Raw genomic sequence first — 20,225 nt, 5'->3', positions numbered from 1 at the left:
AGTATCATTAAGTGAAATGGAAATGAAATGAATGTGTGCATTTTTTATAGTTTTTAGGCTGTTGTATTATTTTGTGTTACTAGTTTTTGGATAGGTTTATTAGTGTGTGCGTGGCTGTCGCTACGTTATATACCCAACTAAACACCTTAAAGAACAGTGGGGGGTCCCCAGTTTCTGTCACCCTTATTTTGGGGGTCACAGCCTGACAATTTTGGGAACCCCTGATCTAGATAGTAGGCCTATCTATTATGTATTATTACATATTTAACAACGGTGGCTTCTGTAGAAGAAGATAGTAACTTCTTCAATTCAATTCAAAAAGGCTTTTATTGGAATGATGGTGATGGGCGATGTGATACACAGATGGATTGATTGTCTTGTTTATGGGTGTTTTGTTTATTGATTGTATTGTTTATGGGTGTTTTGTTTATTGATTGTATTGTTTATGGGTGTTTTGTTTATTGATTGTATTGTTTATGGGTGTTTTGTTTATTGGTTGTATTGTTTATGGGTGTTTTGTTTATTGATTGTATTGTTTATGGGTGTTTTGTTTATTGATTGTCTTGTTTATGGGTGTTTTGTTTATTCATTGTCTTGTTTATGGGTGTTTTGTTTATTGATTGTATTGTTTATGGGTGTTTTGTTTATTGATTGTATTGTTTATGGGTGTTTTGTTTATTGGTTCAATTGTTTATGGGTGTTTTGTTTATTGATTGTATTGTTTATGGGTGTTTTGTTTATTGATTGTATTGTTTATGGGTGTTTTGTTTATTGATTGTATTGTTTATGGGTGTTTTGTTTATTGGTTTAATTGTTTATGGGGTTTTTGTTTATTGGTTGTATTGTTTATGGGTGTTTTGTTTATTGGTTGTATTGTTTATGGGTGTTTTGTTTATTGATTGTATTGTTTATGGGTGTTTTGTTTATTGATTGTATTGTTTATGGGTTTTTTGTTTTGTTTATTGATTTTATTGTTTATGGGGGTTTTGTTTATTGATTGTATTGTTTATGGGGGTTTTGTTTATTGATTGTATTGTTTATGGGTGTTTTGTTTATTGATTGTATTGTTTATGGGGTTTTTGTTTATTGATTGTATTGTTTATGGGTGTTTTGTTTATTGATTGTATTGTTTATGGGGGTTTTGTTTATTGATTGTATTGTTTATGGGGGTTTTGTTTATTGGTTGTATTGTTTATGGGGGTTTTGTTTACTGATTGTATTGTTTATGGGGGTTTTGTTTTGTTTATTGATTGTATTGTTTATTGGTGTTTTGTTTACTGATTGTATTGTTTATGGGGGTTTTGTTTATTGATTGTATTGTTTATGGGTGTTTTGTTTATTGATTTTATTGTTTATGGGGGTTTTGTTTATTGATTGTATTGTTTATGGGGGTTTTGTTTATTGATTGTATTGTTTATGGGGGTTTTGTTTATTGATTGTATTGTTTATGGGGGTTTTGTTTATTGATTGTATTGTTTATGGGTGTTTTGTTTATTGATTGTATTGTTTATGGGGTTTTTGTTTATTGATTGTATTGTTTATGGGTGTTTTGTTTATTGATTGTATTGTTTATGGGGGTTTTGTTTATTGATTGTATTGTTTATGGGGGTTTTGTTTATTGGTTGTATTGTTTATGGGGGTTTTGTTTACTGATTGTATTGTTTATGGGGGTTTTGTTTTGTTTATTGATTGTATTGTTTATTGGTGTTTTGTTTACTGATTGTATTGTTTATGGGGGTTTTGTGCTGCTGGATCAGTAACAGCTGCTCACATGACGTGTTGCCGTGTTTAAACATTGATGTACTTCACCCAGCAGGTACACACGTCATTTTGTCAAGTCCTTCTTGTCGAGTCTGTAGGCTACATCGTCAAACACTTCCTCACTTTTGGATCAGTCTGTTAAGGTGCTCAGGTAGGCTATTCTGCCACTGTGTAATCTCTATTTAGGGCCAGATAACAATCTCTCTTTGTTTCCTTTTTTGGGGTGATTCATTCCAATGTGTTACATAGTTTTACCTTTGTTTGTTTTATGATTTGGTTTATTGGACTCTGCTTGTGAACAGAGTCTCCTCTCTTGTCTAACCATCTATCTTTTCACCATGCACCGTCACTCCTCTAGGTGGCGGTACGTACTTTAAAAATCTTCTCTTCTTTTTGGGCGTCCATCGCAGAGAGAAAAGAAGAAGAGAAAGTGAAAGCAGAAGTGCTTTAGGCAGCTGGGTGACAAGAGTTGAGGATGGTCTTCACGGGTCTCGGTGTATTTGGCGAACATGTTTTAGGTCTTCATGCTCACAGGGGTGTCAGATGGATCTGGGTTCCCCTTCATTCATTTCCGTTGGCATGGTGATAATCTGTGTGCTTGGAGCTGCGCACGGCTCCAACAGCGGTAAGTGTTAAATAAACACAAGTGGACCTCAGATTCAAAGGGTTTTATGTTGTATTGTTAACTAGGTTTGTGTGGCTGTTGTTATTTTTACACACCACGACACATATCAGCGAAATATTGTAACATAGCCTACTTTCTACACCTCCACCTGGCCTATTAGATCATTATTATCATGATCATTATTTTTTATCTAACTAGGATAATTTGTCTTAATTCTGTAATGATCCCAGAAGTACAAATTTCTGAACAGTTTATTTGTTTTTCACAACAGATTATAATTTCTCATTCATTCAGGGTTATTTTTTCATTTTTGTGGTACATACATGCGACAGATTATGTAGAATATAATTATAGTGTACAATTGTTTACAAATGTACACTATAATGCCTCAAACACTGCACATTATCTGAGTGGTCACAAGCAAAATAGTCCACAAGTCCTCAAAAATATGGGCCACACATGTAGCCTGTAGGCCTTAAATATCGAAAACGGGGCTGTTTGTGAAGTCTGCTGAGTTGGCAAGTGAGATAATGATCAGAGTGAGGGAACACATGGGAGTCATTTTGTGGAAAATGTATTGCGAAATGACTTAACATGAAAGACTAAAAGTGAGGCTAGACATTTCTATAAATGTAACACAGGCACATATTTGTTGCATATGTACACAGGGCCGCCCACATAAATGGATGGGCCCCTGACAGGCTAAGTGAATAAGCCTCCTGGCTAACATTCCCCTCCTCTGCCTGGCTCCCATCATCTGTTTGGAGTTTACTGAAAAAGGTTTACTAACATGTTACTTGTGAGATGAAAAGCCTTCTTTTGTCTGGCATCTTGGAGTAGCTTTACCCAGCCTGATACAACTGGCAAAGGGCTCACCATCAACTTGGATGTCAATAAAAAAAAAAAGGGAACCAACCATTTTAAGAAGAGGAGATTTCCATTTCCTACGTGTACTGCTGTACTGTACAGTCTGGATTTGTCCCTGTAAACTTTGACCTCATGTTGCAATCTGAATCTAAAGAGCTGAGGATGATACAGAATAAAGGAGCATTCAGCGAGTCGGAAAAGAATTGTACAGAGCAGTAAAGCAGCAGTCACTGACAACAACAATGTAGAAACTTTTCCGGGGTTGACTGACTCGGTGACAAAAACATCAAAAAGAGGGAAAAAAAACATTTTGAGCAGTGCAGAACACACACGATGACAAAACCATGTTTCATTTTTGGTGGCGCTGACCAGTTTACTGACACGACTCCATTCAGACACAAGAATGAAATGTTTGGGGTGAATTACCACCTTCTACAGATGTGAAACAGAGTGTTAATGTCACATTAAACAGTTCTGACTATTGTAGTTTAAAGAATGTTAAAACTGTTCCAAAATATGAGCCTAAACTATTGAGAAAACTGTCATTTCACTTCCCCTTTGTCACTTAGAAATATCATTTTTTACTTATTAAGCACATTTCATTACAGGTAAGCTCAGTAGAACACTTAAGGCATCACTAGTCGCTCACTGAAGGAGCTTTGGAGTCCATTAAAAACGCAGTGCAAAGGATTGCCTTCAAAGATCAGAACGGGTTTTAAGTGTGGTCCTCGTTCTAAGATAACCTCAAGTCAGTCTGGGGTCATGCCGATCACAGACATCACAAACCATTTCATTTCTGTTGTTGCCGTCTCATGATTTTCTTTTTCTTCTTCTTTCAGGTCACATCAACTGTCCTTGCCCAGAAATTCCTCAAATTCCTCTGACTGAACCTCCACCTGAGACCTGTTTCCAAAAGGGTGAAAGGTTTCGCTACACATGTGTGGAAGATTACCTGAGGAAAGCAGGAACCTCAAATCTCATCAAATGCAAAGAAAGTGACGGCAGTTGGTCAACTCCCTCCCTCGTGTGTATACGTAAGATTTATTTATGTAGTACATTTTTTATACTACGTATGAACTTAAGAGAACCGACCTCTCAGAGTAATCTTTGATTCTTCAGGTGGTAGAGAAATAGTGCTCATGAATATATGGATTTTACTCTAGAAGAACTACAATAAAATAAAATAAAATAGCAGAGAACAATAAAAAGCAGAGGGGAGAACTGTTTAAAATCATAACAATGAAACAAATGAGGGCAGTGATGCTTACAAAGGAAATGCCACTGAGAAATAAAAGCAGAACAAATAAGACAATTGATGCAGACCGGGAGGAACAGCTTGGAAGGTAGTCACAATGTGTTTAAAAAACGGGTATGGGGAACGGCCAGTACATTTTGGTCAGACGACCTGAGAGGCCTATGGTGAGGGTATGGGAGGAGGAGCTCGGCAACGCACTGGGGTGTTATGCCGCGTTCCATTTACCTCGGAAGTCGGAACTGGGAATGACGTCACACCCGAGCAACATGGACGCGTCCAGGAGTACCTTTGTTTTGTTAGCTAATACCAGACAATAACAACACACTACGTGATAGTTTCTGACCAAACATGTAAACACCTCCACAGAGAGAACTTGCACGATACCATCGGTCTGATTGATTTAATTACACAAAAAGACGACTAAGCTGCTAATAAACTCAACAGTTACATCTTAAACATCCCTTGAGATGCACGTTGCAGCCATATTCAATTCAATCAATCAATTTTTATTTGTATAGTGTCAACTCATAACAAGTGTTATCTCGAGACACTTTACAAAAAGCAGGTAAAATACCTTACTCTTTGTCTGTTAACATTACAAAAGAGCAGGTAAAAAGACCTTACTCATTGTTATGTTACAAAAAGCAGGTAAAAGACCTTACTTATTGCTATGTTACAAAGATCCGGCCTATCCATCATGAGCACTTTAGCAAAGCAGCAAAAGTTACAGTGGTAAGAAAAAACTGCCTTATTAAAAGGCAGAAATCTTCGGCCGGATCCCCGGCTCATGACGAAACAGTCTTCACAGGCCTAGACTGCGCCGGGCTTGGAAAGGGATAGAGGGAGAGATGGGATAAGATGCAGGAAGAGGGATAGAGAGCAAGGGGGTGGGGGGGGGGAAACCGGCCATCAGCAATCCGGTGGAGAGGGGTGTGTGTGTGTGTGTGTGTGTGTGTGTGTGTGTGTGTGTGTGTGGGGGGGGGGGGGGGGGGGGGGGGGTTGTTCTGGCAGGCCGCCAACCCACGATCTGGTGGGGTAGGGGTGGGGTGGGGGTCGTTCTGGCAGGCCGTCAACCGACAATCTTGAGGAGCCTAAGAGAGCTCAAGAGCTCCCAGGAAAGTAGGTGGTTAGTATTATTGGATCTGAACTCGGGCTACTTTTTTTTCTCAGAGTTTCCGAGTCGTAATTACGACTTCAGGGGGCGTTCCAGTTGACTCTGCCGACTGGGAACTGGGAATTTCCCACTTACGAGATCAACTGGAACACACCATTAGGCCATGTAGGGCTCATACAGAATGTTCCACTATAGGGTTGTTAGTTTCACCTGGTGGCACACACGAGTCATTCCTAAAAGGAAAAGCAAGAAAAACTTCTCCAAAGGTGGTCAGATTCCAGAGCAGAAAGGAAGAATGTGCGGCATGTAAATGTGTCTCTGCGTCATGACTGTCTACAACGAGTGAGAAGCTCGAGTCCCGCTGGCTGTGTTGTTGTCAGAACTGTGTTTACATGGACGGGACGGTCGGCTCCTCCCCTTGTGTATAGAAGCTGTTTTAGTCAAGGACTAGAGAGAAGAAGAACATACTCACTGATTATTTGAATGTCACATTAAGTGTGGTTAAATCCCAGTCCTTCTTTGTCAGTGAACATGCAATGTGAAGCTACAAGTTAACCAAAGTGTACTAACATTAGCATGCTAACACAACAACGCAGGCCACAGGCAATTGCAGCTCGAGCAAAGGACAATTTTGTCCGCTGCTTGCGCTTTATGCTGCTTAATTATGGTGCGTTCTTATGGATAACTCCGAGGGGGTTGGTGGTGTGTTGCTCAGAATAGCGGAGGTAGTTTCATGCTGGTGCTCAAGGGCACCATCTACTGGATCAAAGAGTCATGCATTCTTCCTTTAAAACTCACAAGGTTATCATTAAATGTGATGTTATTACAGCCATGAGTTATTAGAAATGATTGTTTTTAGCAGTAAAGTGTTGAAGCATTAAACAAGGTGTTTAACCATTTCAATATTATTCACAACCTATTCAAATAATCAATAGAAAGGTTTTTTTTTATTTGTTTGTTTGTTTACTAAACTTTTCATGCACACCCCTAATAACCGCGGGTGGATTTGTGCCCACAGTTTTCTGAGGGTGTTCTTATATTTCTTAGGGTAATTGTTTCTCGTTGCACTGCTTACTTCTGCAGACTTTCTAACCCAGCAAAATAATCCATATGAAAGCCCCCCCCCCCCCCCCTTTTGGACACACCTCAAAGAGAAACAGCAGTGTCGTCATCCAGAAGTTCAAGCTGAGAGCACATATTTTTGTGTCCTGCTCAAACTTGTGAAACTGATGTGTGCTCTGAAGAAAAACACCAGAGTGCATGCCCTGCAGCCTGCAGGTGTTATAAGGGGTATGTGTGAGAATGAGCCGCCCACTCATGAGCTAGTTTGCAGCTCATCCTGTCCACATATTGAAGAGACTTCTGAACTCAAAGTTCTAATGATTGAAAGGCCAGCAATTTGCTTGGCAACTCCGATACCATGTGTGTTTGTGAGTGTGTGTATGTATGAACGAGAGGCCAAGTGGTCGCATATAGCTGGATTAAAACAATAATGCCAACCACAATACACTTAGAAAGCTGGATCAGGTTTACTCTTGGCAGCATCTCTGAGAATGATGTCACCACTGTCAGCGGTGTAAACAGACCTCCTTTAAGCCCTGAGAACCAGCGTGCGTGCTGTGACAGATGTGTGTGTGTGTGTGTGTGTGTGTGTGTTGGAACAGATGTGTGTGTGTGTGTGTGTGTGTTTGTGTGTGTGTGCGCGTGCGTGCTGGGACAGATGTGTGTGTGTGTGTGTGTGTGTGTGTTGGGACAGATGTGTGTGTGTGTGTGTGTGTGTGTGTGTTGGAACAGATGTGTGTGTGTGTGTTGGGACAGATGTGTGTGTGTGTGCGTGTGTGCTGGGACAGATGTGTGTGTGTGTGTGTGTGTGTGTGTGTTGGGACAGGTGTGTGTGTGTTGGGACAGGTGTGTGTGTGTTCACACACGCCCTTCAGTAACTGAAACGTGTAGAGCCACCCATATGTGGACAGTCGATGTGTTTGTGTTGATACTCATCAGCTGACTCTAGTGGAACAGGCTGTGTCCCGTCCAAAAGGGCAGAGGAAGAGAGTTAAAACTCTTAAAACTGAAGTGGAGGCTCTGCATTTTTAAAATTACGCTGATTTGATGCGTTATTGTATCGACTTCTCTGGATATCATCATTTAGTTTCTTTAACAGATTTTAAAACAGTTGAGTGACAGAGTGCAAGCATAAGACAAATGTTTATGCATTTATTTTTAAAAGCTTAGGGATTGAGTTTTCACATAACTTCAATATATTGATGTATTTTTAGTTCCAACCAAGCAATCTGATTGGACGAGAAGCATTCCATGAGTAACGTCGGAGAACAACATCACTCACATCACATCAAAGACTTGTGTAAATCAGTGTACTTCTTGTGATGAAAGATACAACAGAAAACTCAAAGTGTTTGGTCTTTTTCGATTCTCTGATTTTTTAAAATTTTCAAAATCCAAAACAAAAACCGCCAACCAGAATTGACATTTTTAGACACTTCAAATCCATTATTACCTACCCCTTTACCGTTTCTGAAGATTATTTCCTTTTTTAATATAGATGTAAATGGAAATAACAGGAGCAAAATGTACTGTTTCATACTGAAACATTAAGAAGTGACACAAAATACAACAACCGGTATTCCCAGGATAAAGTGCAATAAAAAAGGAGACGAGACATTTTAGGAGAGCTGTGCTCAGCAGGATCACTCTGAATGTGATGAATACTTTGATATTTGCAGCTGACATTGTTGGCCTGCAGCCTTGTGCCTACGATCCAATCACAGCAGTGCTAATATTCAGTACAACATCTCAACCTTGAGTTTGATATTGCTTAATTATAACCAGTACTGATGAGATGGAACCTTTGGTTTGCTCCATGAAGCTAGAGAAGTCTCATAAAGCCCTAATTTGGTTTATATTTGGAGTTAGTCATGCATCCAATTTGCATTTGACGACCACAGAAGAAGAAATGCAAATCAAATGGTCATGATTAGAGGATTGTGCAACAGGCAGAGGAGTCAAGTGCAGAACAAAAATAATTTATTTTAACTAAAGACAAACCTTCTCAAATTCCAAAACCAACACTAAAAGTTAAACACAAGGAAAAAAACACAGAATGAGCCAAGAGAAAAAAAATCCAAAGCAAACAGGAGAAGCAATCGCAGAAGAATTCAAGCTCGGAGTTTGGAGACTAGATGAAGGTTTCTGACGCAGACTGACGCTAGGTAGAGTTTAATACTGTCAAAGTTCATGTGGTGACAATGCTGCTCAACTTCCTATTTGTTGTGTTTCAGCGGACCCAAAGAGACCGCCTAAACAGCCACCAACGCCAAACACCGCAGCACCATGTAAGTGTTTCTGTATGCAGTGAATGAGGGATGATGCAGTAATGTTAATGCCATGTTAGTTTAGGTGTGTGATCACATTAGAGCATGGCGATTGGTTGGTTATTTAAGTCGTTTCCATGTAGCTTCAGTGCCTGTTCTAAAAGTTCATCCTACAACTACTGAGCAATATTTCTTAATATTTTTTAAATGTATGAGCTGAAGTTTTTTTTCATATGGTTAACGATGGTCTGGTCTTTCAGCTCGTCATGCTGATATTCCCACTGATATTCCACACGACTCCATCTTTACCACCACAATCAGTGAGTTCTGTATTCGCATGAATTTTGAAGACAGAAAAAAACTACTACAATACTAATAAACCAATTAATAATAAGTACTAATGATGAATCTGAAACACTATCTACTTTTTGAGAAGTGTTTGTGTGAGGAGTCAGCAGCAGTCAGGTTAGAATTAATAAATCAAAGCAGCAGTAAAGTCGTAAAGGGAGAAGCAACAACAGTTGTGACAGTAGCTTTAGATGTAGCGGTAGTAGCTAAGAGGTAGGGTTGGGAAATTAATCGAAAATTAATTGAAACCGCCATTCAGAACCTCTAACCGACGTAATCTTCCCATGTTGATTATTTCAATTATTTTCAGGGCAGAGTCCAGTGACGACACGTCCAATCAGCAACATGGAAGCAATGTCTGTCGTTTGGACACATTTTGTCTTTAGGGAAGACGCCACAGAACAAAAATAAGTCAAATGTAAACAGTGCAGAAAACTGTTTGCAAGAAATGCAAGTTATTTATTTTCTACTGTTTTAGAGAAGTTAATTTTAAACTTTAAAACTAAAACTATTTTAATACTTTAAAACTAAAAGGTGTTGTTTTCATTTCAAGCGATGCTTTGATTTCAGTTTGAAATATTCAATGAATAACCACAAAATAGTTAATCAGTTATGAACTCTTCCATTAGAAAACATGTCCCAGCTTTAATAGTTGAGCATATTTACAGTAGCGACCTCGTCAGTGAACTATGAGGGCAAAAAACTAAAACAAAATAATCATTCATTAATCATAATTGAGGTCAAATGTTCAATTAATTGTGATATTGATTTGAGGTCATATCGCCCAGCTCTACTAAGAGGCACCATGTATTGTGTTAAATCTCTGAAAGGTTATTTAAATGTCTTAGGTCCCGTGTCCACCTAGTGTCATTTTCTGGATCTGGTTGTTTTTTTTTCTAATTGTTTTCAATGAGGAGAGAGGGTTTTGTTGTGTCTTCCCTTGTAGACATGTACGTTTCTATCTTAATAATCAACTAAGGCTAGAAATGCACAATGCCTATATACATGAATAAGACCTCAGACTCGGGTCTAAAGGCAGGGTCACATCAGGTCATATCAGTGTGAGAGAAAGTATAGCTCGGAGAGTCCCAAGAGAAATCCCAGCAGCAGAAAAAGCACATGGACACTGCACCTGGTCAGATAAGGAGCATGGGGATGAAAAATCCCAGCATTAGAAAAAGTGAGGTCACTACACTTGGACTGATATGAACCCTGGGAAAGAACTTCACAACTCATGAGATCATTAGACACGGAAGTCCCTAAAATGGTTCTAAAAGATTGATGTGTCGGACCACCAATGAATTCAAGCTGTACTGAGGTAGATGATGAGAAATGAAGCATGTGGAGGCCTCTATTCACGCCTACAACTAGCAAATATGTTCAACCATGTGTGTCAGTTCTCCAGCTGGAAACCCACCGCTTTGTGACTCTGTTAAGGATGAATAAAGCTAACTGTGCTCGGATATTGTGGTCTCCAGGTCCTGTCTCTGAAGAATATCTAGCGAACTCTCAGACTCCAATTAGAACTTGAAGAAGACAGCTAGACTTAGGCCGTGTTCACACTGGACAGTGTCTTTTCCGGGTAGCCGCCCCAAGCGCAAGTTGAAAATCTTTCAAATTGTCAGACCTTCTTTAAAAAAATCAACGATATTCCCCTGTATTTTTGACCTCCTACAGAATTGTCTTGTACTCTTTGCTCCGTGTCTGATCGGGAAAAAAGTCAAATCTCAGATTAAAAAAAAAACATATAGTAAAACGCTACAGAGCAGTGTCATGCAGTGGTTGTTGTCAGAATGTTGTCATAGAGACAGGATGGATGTGCAGCACTTTTATTGTCAGTGCACAAGCGTTTCATTCAAGCACAAACAACATTCCAGAGACTTTGACTTGTCAATGAATGTCTTGTTATTGGTCCTATCCCATTTCAGTTGTAAATACGTCACGACACGGCAGTTAGATACTCTCAAAGTTCCGTTTCATGGGAACCTTAAAGGCGCAATCTGTCAGATATCTACTGAATTAAGTGACCTTAATATATGATCAGACATTAAGGAAACATGCTATGTTGAAGTGCTGGCTTCTCTGACAAAAATGCAGCAGCCAGTATGTCCTCCTTCTAAGTTAAGAAACCGGTGCAGAATGGTCTGTATTTGTTTTAATTATAGGAGATCATTCGTTATGAGAAAACCACAGAGAATTATCACTTGACTCTAGTTACCCTTGACTCTTATGAGCATGTTTAAAAGTATTGTTTTGGCCTTACTGTCCTTAACTTAGCATAACTGACCTTAAAGCAGAAAAAATATGCTACCTGCATAGCAACAAAAGGTATGCATGTCAAATTAGCCACAAGCCAACAACAATAGCGGAGAGATAGCCCAATAGTTTCCAAAGGAGTGAATTGAGTCCAAAACAACAGCTAATATAAGAGCAAACATAGGACTTCATCTCATTCAGGCAAAAGGAAACTCAACTATTATTATTGGATTATTATTATTTTGCTTTGTGTCTGATAAGTGAATAATAAACTGTTGGCCAACACCTTTACCTTATCAAAAGACATAATAAGTCAACATTGCCTTTTTTTGGCTACCTTATTCTGCTTCCCCAAAGTGGCCATTACTATAGGAAGAAGTAGCAGCAGTTGTAACAGTGGTAATAATATTAACAAACTAACACAAAACTCTTGCATGTTTTTTTGTTTTGTAAAATTGTGCAGTTATGATAACATATTTCCAAAGTTTTCTAACCAAATGATGTAGCACACTTGTTTTTAGTTTTGCAAATAGCAGCTATGGTAGAAGAACTAACATGAAATAACAGAGAGAAAATTCCAGCTGTATAGGCTAGATGCAGTCATAAAAAGTAAATGTTTTTTCTTATCCGCAGCAGCCTCCACCAGCCTACAGATGACTCAGAGTATAAGCCCCTCAGCTTCAATGGCTGGAGAAACAAATGGCACAGAGCCAACACCACTAATGTCAGATCAATTACAGGGTAAATATCTGAGTCACACATGCTATATTTGCTCATAACTGATGTGTGTTAGGTCAAATGATTTTACTGGCTACTTAACACAAATAATTAAATCTGGATATGTATTAAATATTATATAATAATATAGTTGTAATTGTTGAGGCAACATTAGGGAACACAAGAACATGTTTATGTGTAGCTTCTTGAAGGCTATTATAAGATTCATCAACACAATTTGATCATAGTATAAAAAGACACTTAAGCATTAAAACAAGATTAAATGATAAGACAGATAACACCAAGTGCATCTTTAGTGCAGTGCAAATATGAATAAATGACACCAAATGTAACTCTTGCAGTTAAATTGTGGTCAATTTCAGTTTCTTACTCGATTTCGGTCCGGGGTTACAACAACTTTTGCCTGTAAATCCTTCTAATCTGAAGGATTCAGTCGGTTTGTAAAAATATAAAACCACCACAAAAAGGAAATTAATGGATCGCAACAACTCTCAAATGAAACACAAAAGTCTACAACCCTAAACTATAGGACAAAAAACATAATTTTTTCTTAACTTCTGTCTTTGCCTTTGTTACTGTAGCCTAGATGTAGAAACTTTAACACTGACAGCGTGAACAGCGTCACGTATTAGGCTATAACTTCTGCTAGGGAGTGTGGGCTCACAGTAGGCTATTTGGGGCTATCCAAAAAGAACAGTGACGTGGAGGGGTTTGCTACTTTGCTACTTTCTATGTTGAAGCAGATTTTGTTAAAGACCTTAACGAGAAGTGCAAGTGCTGTGGTGCCGTCCTCATTTTCACAGACAAAGGTCACAAAGTGCTTTGCGTCAACAAAAAACAACATACAGAGTAATAAAAACAAATGTGTGAACATTTAAACTTTCCTGTCTTGAGCCTTTTTTTGTAGAGTAGGACAAACAGTTAATTTTCTAGACATGGAAATAATGTAACTGCTAACAGTGGTGGACTTAGGAGACTGCTGGAGTTCTCTGAAATGGTTTGGGTGCTGACACAAAGGCATAAATTTATATTTCTGATGTAAGACCAAATATTTACTCAAATTAGATTTCTCTAGTAAATCAGCCCAGTGTAATCTGCTTCCACCGTTGCTCTCCTCTGGGTTTTAGCTATGTGTGTTTGGTGGTTTGAAAAGCATGTCTTTGAATCTTCAAATTGATAAAAACAGTTCATATATTGGGCCATCCTCAATATTATAGTAACCTATGTGACATTTGGTATATGATATGGTCACAGCCTTATTCTCTTATGTGATTATGCTGATTTTGTGACAGGCACCACAGCAAAGGACAGGACGACACCAAGCACAATGCCAAGCGCAACCACAGCTGTGCCTTCAGGAAACGGGACAGCCAATCCTATTGTGTCCAACAGTAAGCTTTGTCACTGTTTTTGTCCAATTAACAAAAATACCATCAGGGTATAATTGAAGTTATACTGGGCCTCTTTTTTTGTCAGTTTCCCGTAAAATGCTGACCAAATGCTAAATATGTTAATTAATACACACCTTACTCTCAACAAAGAATCAGAATACTGGGGAACATTTAAGGTCCAGTAATTGTCCTTTCTTGACAGGTATGAGCAGCAAGACAACAGCAGGAATCACATGTGCTTTGCTCATGATTGTCTGTGCTGTGATCGGAATCAGCATTTGGTGTTGCAAGAGGTAATCTAATCAAAATAATAATGGTTGGTTAAGTAGTTGATTTTGGAGGTGATATTTTGCAGTGAACATTGAGAATGCATGTTAGCCATCTGACATCACAAAGTTAGTTCAATAGTGAGAATATGTAACTATCAAGTAAGTTCCTATTTGTTTTGTTTTCTTTCTTTCGTTATAATCTCATCACTATTTCCCCCCCTTTTTTTAGGAAGTTAAGAAGCAACATCCCACCACCAACAACAGAAGAACTGCAACCCATGAGTCCCCTTCCATCTGAGCTGCCAATGTAGTGATTTTGTCCATACTGGTGCCATTACAGAGAGGTATTACATTGTGCTCCTGTCTTCATCTCCATTGGGTGAAGAATAAGTGATTTCCTGCACACAGGACTGCTGACAGCGTGATTGGCTGAAGACCCATTTGACATTCTATGAGCATTACCAGAGAACACAATGGCTGCCTCAACAGACTGTTTTTTATATTATTTTTTGGAGGCATTTTGTCTTTGATAGGAAAACTGAAGACCGAGAGGAAAGGTGAGGAGAAGGGATGGCATCCAGCAGACAGGGCAGGAGTTGGAATGAAAGCATTAAGGATCTAACCTCGCGCTCTGCAACATAAGCTTCCAGGGCGCCCTGAGTTTAAGACTCTTGCACTGCCCATAATGAGCTTAAGTTTTGCAACTAGTTACTTGGTGCTACAACCCGACTGAGCCTTTGAAATCAAACCGCTGCATATTTGGGTATAGGAGTTTGGGTATTGATGCATAAAGGGAAATTGGATGAACTGTCAGACAGTAGGTTCTATTCATTCTTATGAAAGCAAAGCAAAAACAAATGACTAAATGCCTCATATCTACCTATGTTGTGGGGCCAACAGAGCACTCGCAAATTTTGACACTGCTTCCCAACTCCTGTGGATCTGTTGATGCGTTGTTCCATGGAAAAAAAATGCAGAATTGGCTTTTGTTAAACTATACAACCTTGTGACCGAATGATTTCAATAAGGACTTAAAGGGTGTACCTCCAGAGATTACAGGTTTACAGATTTCCCTTTCACAAGTGACAGTACATGGGAAGAAAAGCCTTTGCGAACCAGTGTGGGTGATTGGACAGACCAGGACTGCTACGTCACATTGGCATCAAGACGTGGATGTGTGAGGCTGTCAGGACCGGTTGCTAAGAGACTGATTATGACATGACAAAGATCAGTTCCCGGAGGTCAACACTTGTCTCTGAAATTCAAAGACTGATTTACACAAGTTGATTGCTTGCTCTTAATCTATGAAATTTCATTTGTCATACATTTGTCATATATGTCAGCATCAAACACCATTATTGATGTGTTTTATCCTGGTACAATCGTATAATTTACTAGCTTAAAAATATGTTTAAAGCTCCTTTGAGGAGTTTTCAGCTGGTCATGAAACAGACTGTAATTAATGCTGATCCCTCTGTATGGGCTACAAAAGTAAACTAGACCATAATTGACAAGATTGATTATCTGTATGTAGTAGATTTTAACAGTGGTGATTCCAGAGTCTGATGGGGGCCCTAGGCAAAAATCCAGTGCTGTCAGAAGGTGCCTCCTTAGGGATGTTTCCTAGTGTCGTTGCAAAAAATGCACATTTTGGGCCACTGCTTCGGTTTAAGATTGTAAGCCTTGGGGGGCCCCAAGTGATTACCTGCCTTGCCTGTTGACAAGCAGCGACTCTGCTTTGAAACTACTTCAAATGGTAGGAGTCAGAAGAAGTGGGTTTCTGCATGCCACCAAATACATCCTTTACTTACAGTGTGTAGCAAAGATTCTCAGTGAGGGATATGTTTGGCTGCTAAAAGAAAGCAGGAGGAGATTTGTTTTTGTTTCAAACATTATGTACACTTGAACAGGACAAAATCAGCAAAGACATTCAAGGTATGACTTTATCCACTAACTAAAAGGTCCTCACAGAAGCTTTAAGTCTGCAGTAGCTCTTTTTTATCCCTATGAACTGGTTTAGTCCAGCATTCCTGTTCCATTGTTCATGTATCTGCCATTATCTACCAAATATATTTCAATAAAGCATTATCCAAGTATTTATACATCAGAATAACTCTACTTTCTCTTCCTGAGCCGTCGGATGGTTTGCCAGAACCTCCTTGAGGCCAACCGAAAGTCCTTCTCCAAAGCCTCCCCTAACTCCTCCGACACCCGGGTTTTTGCTTCTACAACCACTGAAGCCACGGCCCACAGCTAACCAAGCCCGAAAGGTCTCCTTCTTCAGCCTGGCGGCTTCCTTCACCACTGGTGTCCACCAGCGGGTTGTGAGGTTGCCGCCACGACAGGCACCGACGGTCTTCTGGCCGCAACTCCTAGCCGCAGCTTCTACAATGGAGGCTTTGAACATGGACCACTTGGACTCCATGTCCCCAACCTCCCTCGGGATGAGGGAGAAGTTCTTGTGGAGGTGGGAGTTGAAGACCCCACGGACAGGGGCCTCTGCCAGACGTTCCCAGTCTGTCCGGCAGCCTTCCCCGCCATCTGATCCAGCTCACCACCAGGTGGTGATCAGTTGACAGCTCTGCTCCTCTCTTTACCCGAGTGTCCAAAACATGCTGCCGCAGATCTGACGAAACAACTACAAAGTCGATCATCGACCTTTGGCCTAGGGTGCTCTGGTACCAGGTACACTTATGAACATCCCTATGCTTGAACATGGTGTTTGTTAGAGCCAATCCATGACTAGCACAGAAGTCCAACAACAAAACACCAGTCGGGTTCAGATCGGGCAGGCCGTTCCTCCCAGTCACTTTTCTTTTGCAATGAAATATGCAAATGTGTCCGTTTTCTCTTTATGTTTTTGCCTACACTTATCCCTGCGATATGATTGGCTGTTAGTTGTCTTCTTCTTGATCTTTTAAATGTCGAGTTGCAACTTCAGTTTAAGGCTCCCCTTTCCTAGCTTTTGGCTGGTGTAATTACAGGTTTAAATATGTCAAACTTTTATTGAACATTTGTTATTTTTCCATTACATCACGATAATTAGTCTAGTCTAGCTGCTGTTTCTTGAGCATCCGTACTATCTGTACAAAAGTTTGCCAAAGCCACAGCAAACATTTGTTAGCAGCAGAGAGCCACGAGCATTGGCGTACTGTATTTGTCCTAAGAAAAGTCATTTCTCTATTTTGTCAATTATCTATGGGCTCTTGCCTTGCAAATTTGTCTCCTGAGATTTTGAGATGCAGATGGAAATTTAAACCGCCCCTGCTCTGGATGTCCGGCTCCTCAAACTTAGCTGCCCGTCTCGGCTACAACAGACATCTCTGACATCATAACAGCTGGTCCTCTTTGTGATGTTGTAATGAAAGACACCAGCTCATATTGACAAGGGGAACTAGTTAAATATGACGAGGTCAAAGGCCACTTATTAGTGTTGGGGTTGTATCAAGTCAACTTTGGTTATATTCTTTAATAATTATACTTAATTATTAATAATATAAATAAAATATCATTAAACTATGTTTAATCTCGTTTTGGGGCACCAACCTGCACTCAGGTAAATATAACCAAAATATCACTCAAATCAGTCTCAAATTAGTTATTTAATTACTAATATTATTAATAATTAATAACTATATTTAATAAATTGAAGGCGTGAAATCCGTACACAGAGCCTTCGCACCCAGCTTATATCACAATGCAAATACACCAGTAATCACAAACAACTGCTCTCTTAAATTATAACAGAATTTATTTAAACAAAGCAACATCAATCCAAAATCAATGAACTTAATCAAACAAATAACTATCATAAACTAATCTAAGCAACAAACATTATCAAGCAAGGCTTGTGAAAGGGGTGTGAATGTGTGTGTGTGTGTGTGTGTGTGTGTGTGTTTCTGTGTCTGTGGATGAAAGAGAGAGAGAAGGGGGAAGAGGGGGGAGATTGCTTCGTCCCACGTGGTCGCCCTTCCGATGGCGCACACCTAACAAAGACCTAATGTGGCCTTAATGTCTAAAAGACTGAGTTTGGCCCTACACGATCTGTGTGTCTGAGGCGTCTGGATGGCCGCGAGTGTATAGATCTCTGTGTGTGTGTGTGTGTGTGTGTGTGTGTGTGTGTGTGTGTGTGTGTTAGTCAAAGGGGAAGAAAAGAGGACAGAAGAGGAGCATAGAGGAGGAGAGAAATGCGTGCCTGAAGAGGCCGGATCACAGTCCGAATCCCGCGCCACAACTCGGAGTAATTCCCTTCATTCACAGAAACAAACCAATGGCCGAATTCAAGTTAATACGGCTTACACTGGCCTTTCTGATCAGAAGAGTAATACCCGGTTATAACGCTGTTACGCTAAACACATATAGGACGCAGCGGTCTGAAACAGGAACAACAAGAGTTTTAAACAGGTACAACTCAGGACGCGACGGTCCAACAAAGAGAAAAAATACAGTTTCTGCATCAATCAAACAATTGTTAAAAACACACTCTAAAGCTAATTCTGCCCAGGCCTAATTAAGCCTCACTTGTGAATCGCTTTGCCTGCGATCGGTGAAGGGAAAAGGAGTCCGGCGATAAAACAGATCTTCTGTCTGTCCTGGTGTAGAGGCGTCTGATGGCGGCGAGGGTCCCTTACGGCAAGAGCGGCTTCGTTGGTTCTCCGTCGAGTGGAAAGATGTCCGTTGATGTCCTTTCGTTGCAGGACGGAATAAGACCGTTATCTTTCTGATAATCTGTTATAGTCTGACACTCTCCGAGAAACTGAGATGCGTTCACTGGACAATCCGAGCTCGGGATTTGGAACACTGCTGGCCGCGGATTACCTGCGCGCCAAAACTTAAAACAAAGGAAGATTTTTGCAGGAAACAGGAGTTGAGCTTGTGTCTCCGAGCACTTGAAGTCAGCGCGTGGAAAGAGAGAGAACGAGGGGAGTCTCAGAGTTTTGTCACCTGGCCGCCTTCCTGTGGGGTCTCCCTCAGGTTCCGGTCCCCCCTTTACGTCACACGTAGGTGTGAAGTACCGCAGGGGATTCTGGGATAAAGAGTCCTTTTAGGCCTCTTTGTGATCTCAGTAAATAACTCAAAGGCACAGAGGTGCAGGCCCAAGTCCATGGTTTGACTGTCCTAAGCCTGCGTGGCCCAACATTAGCCTACTTGCTAGCAGGGCTGTAACCAGAATCATTGTTGGTGTAAAAACTGTTTCAGTCTTCAAAGTCCAACATATTTGATTAGATTTTTTTTATTTCAAACATGTAACAAAAGACAAAAGGTGAACAGAAAATAAATCATAAAGTATAATACAGGAAAAAAATGTCAGACACTGTGCTATTTAATGAACAAACATAATATCAAGGAAATTACCACATCGACTAAACTATTAGCTCTAAGGCTTTGGTGTAGCTCAGATAGACTTTGTATAAATGTTTATACTGTCACTGACTAACAAACACAAACATAAAGCTCTCCCATCTCCTCTCCACACACACATCTCAGCTGATGACCGGAACAAGCACTCATCAGAACAGAGGACAGTGTGCCTTTTGATTGATTCCCTCTCTCTCTCTCTCTCTCTCTCTCTCTCTCTCACACACACACACACACACACACACACACACACACTACAAATCCCATCAGGAAACTGCAGCCATTGAAACAACAAGGAGGAACAACAACACATCATGTGGATGTTTTTTTTACTTGTTGCTTAGAAGGTTGTAGTTGAAATTGTAGTGTATCTAGCTTTTCAATTATCTGCAAGCTTGTTTTACACAGTCACTTTAAGCAACTTTAATAGTCTGATAAAACTTAGTGCTAATCAGAAAGCAACCTATTCTGCATTTATAAATGATGCTTATATTGTATTGTTTTGTTTGTGTATTCTGTATTGATCCTTGGGTCCCTTAAAAGGGGCAAAACAATCTCCCATATCATGAAATGGTCTTAATTTATATCTATGGTACACAATACTGCCTTTTTGATTACTTTAATGACTTGAATTGCAATACAAAGTCTGTAAATGCATCTTTGGGTAACTTTATTTGTTAATTTAAGGACCTTAAAATTCCATCGTGGGGTGGATGAATGGTAAAGGAGACAGTGACAGCGGAACGAGCACCACAAGGATCAGCTTCCTCGCCCTCTACAGCTTCCTGATCAGATCCATCCTGGCTGCGGCCTCTAGCCTCATGGGGGACCCGGAGCTCTGGGTCGGATCGGTCACTACTCAGCAGAACCGGTTGTGAAAGTCACAAACTGGCTGACGGGGAAAGTCTCTGAGA

At 40.0% G+C, this 20,225-nt stretch overlaps 1 protein-coding gene across 5 annotated transcripts; it reads left to right on the top strand.

Annotated features, from left to right (window-relative positions):
* The first annotated feature begins 2,171 nt into the window (after positions 1 to 2,171).
* Positions 2,172 to 16,055, top strand: il15ra (interleukin 15 receptor subunit alpha). Of its 5 annotated transcripts, none has more exons than XM_061029344.1 (8): positions 2,172 to 2,386; positions 4,093 to 4,287; positions 8,919 to 8,972; positions 9,212 to 9,271; positions 12,192 to 12,296; positions 13,586 to 13,684; positions 13,887 to 13,977; positions 14,183 to 16,055. In XM_061029344.1, the coding sequence occupies exons 1-8, from the start codon at positions 2,305 to 2,307 to the stop codon at positions 14,262 to 14,264; spliced, it is 768 nt and encodes a 255-aa protein (XP_060885327.1). In that variant the 5' UTR covers positions 2,172 to 2,304; the 3' UTR covers positions 14,265 to 16,055. The 5 variants fall into 5 exon arrangements, with proteins under 5 accessions (XP_060885327.1, XP_060885326.1, XP_060885329.1 ...); XM_061029343.1 differs by having other exon boundaries at positions 12,189 to 12,296; XM_061029346.1 differs by lacking the exon at positions 9,212 to 9,271.
* Positions 16,056 to 20,225: the final 4,170 nt, after the last annotated feature.

This window comes from Labrus mixtus, chromosome 22, assembly GCF_963584025.1.
Source record: "Labrus mixtus chromosome 22, fLabMix1.1, whole genome shotgun sequence".
Classification (NCBI taxonomy): domain Eukaryota; kingdom Metazoa; phylum Chordata; class Actinopteri; order Labriformes; family Labridae; genus Labrus; species Labrus mixtus.
The sequence above is the reverse complement of the archived record's forward strand: the minus strand, read 5'-3'. Positions and strand labels throughout refer to the sequence as shown.

What these genes read in the sequence shown, in the direction of transcription:
- il15ra (XM_061029343.1), top strand. Translation starts at nt 2,305, where the DNA reads ATGGATCTGGGTTCCCCTTCATTCATTTCCGTTGGCATGGTGATAATC. An exon ending in CATCTTTACCACCACAATCA is followed by an intron (nt 9,272 to 12,188) that starts GTGAGTTCTGTA and finishes TCTTATCCGCAG; the next exon opens with CAGCCTCCACCAGCCTACAG. An exon ending in AATGTCAGATCAATTACAGG is followed by an intron (nt 12,297 to 13,585) that starts GTAAATATCTGA and finishes ATTTTGTGACAG; the next exon opens with GCACCACAGCAAAGGACAGG.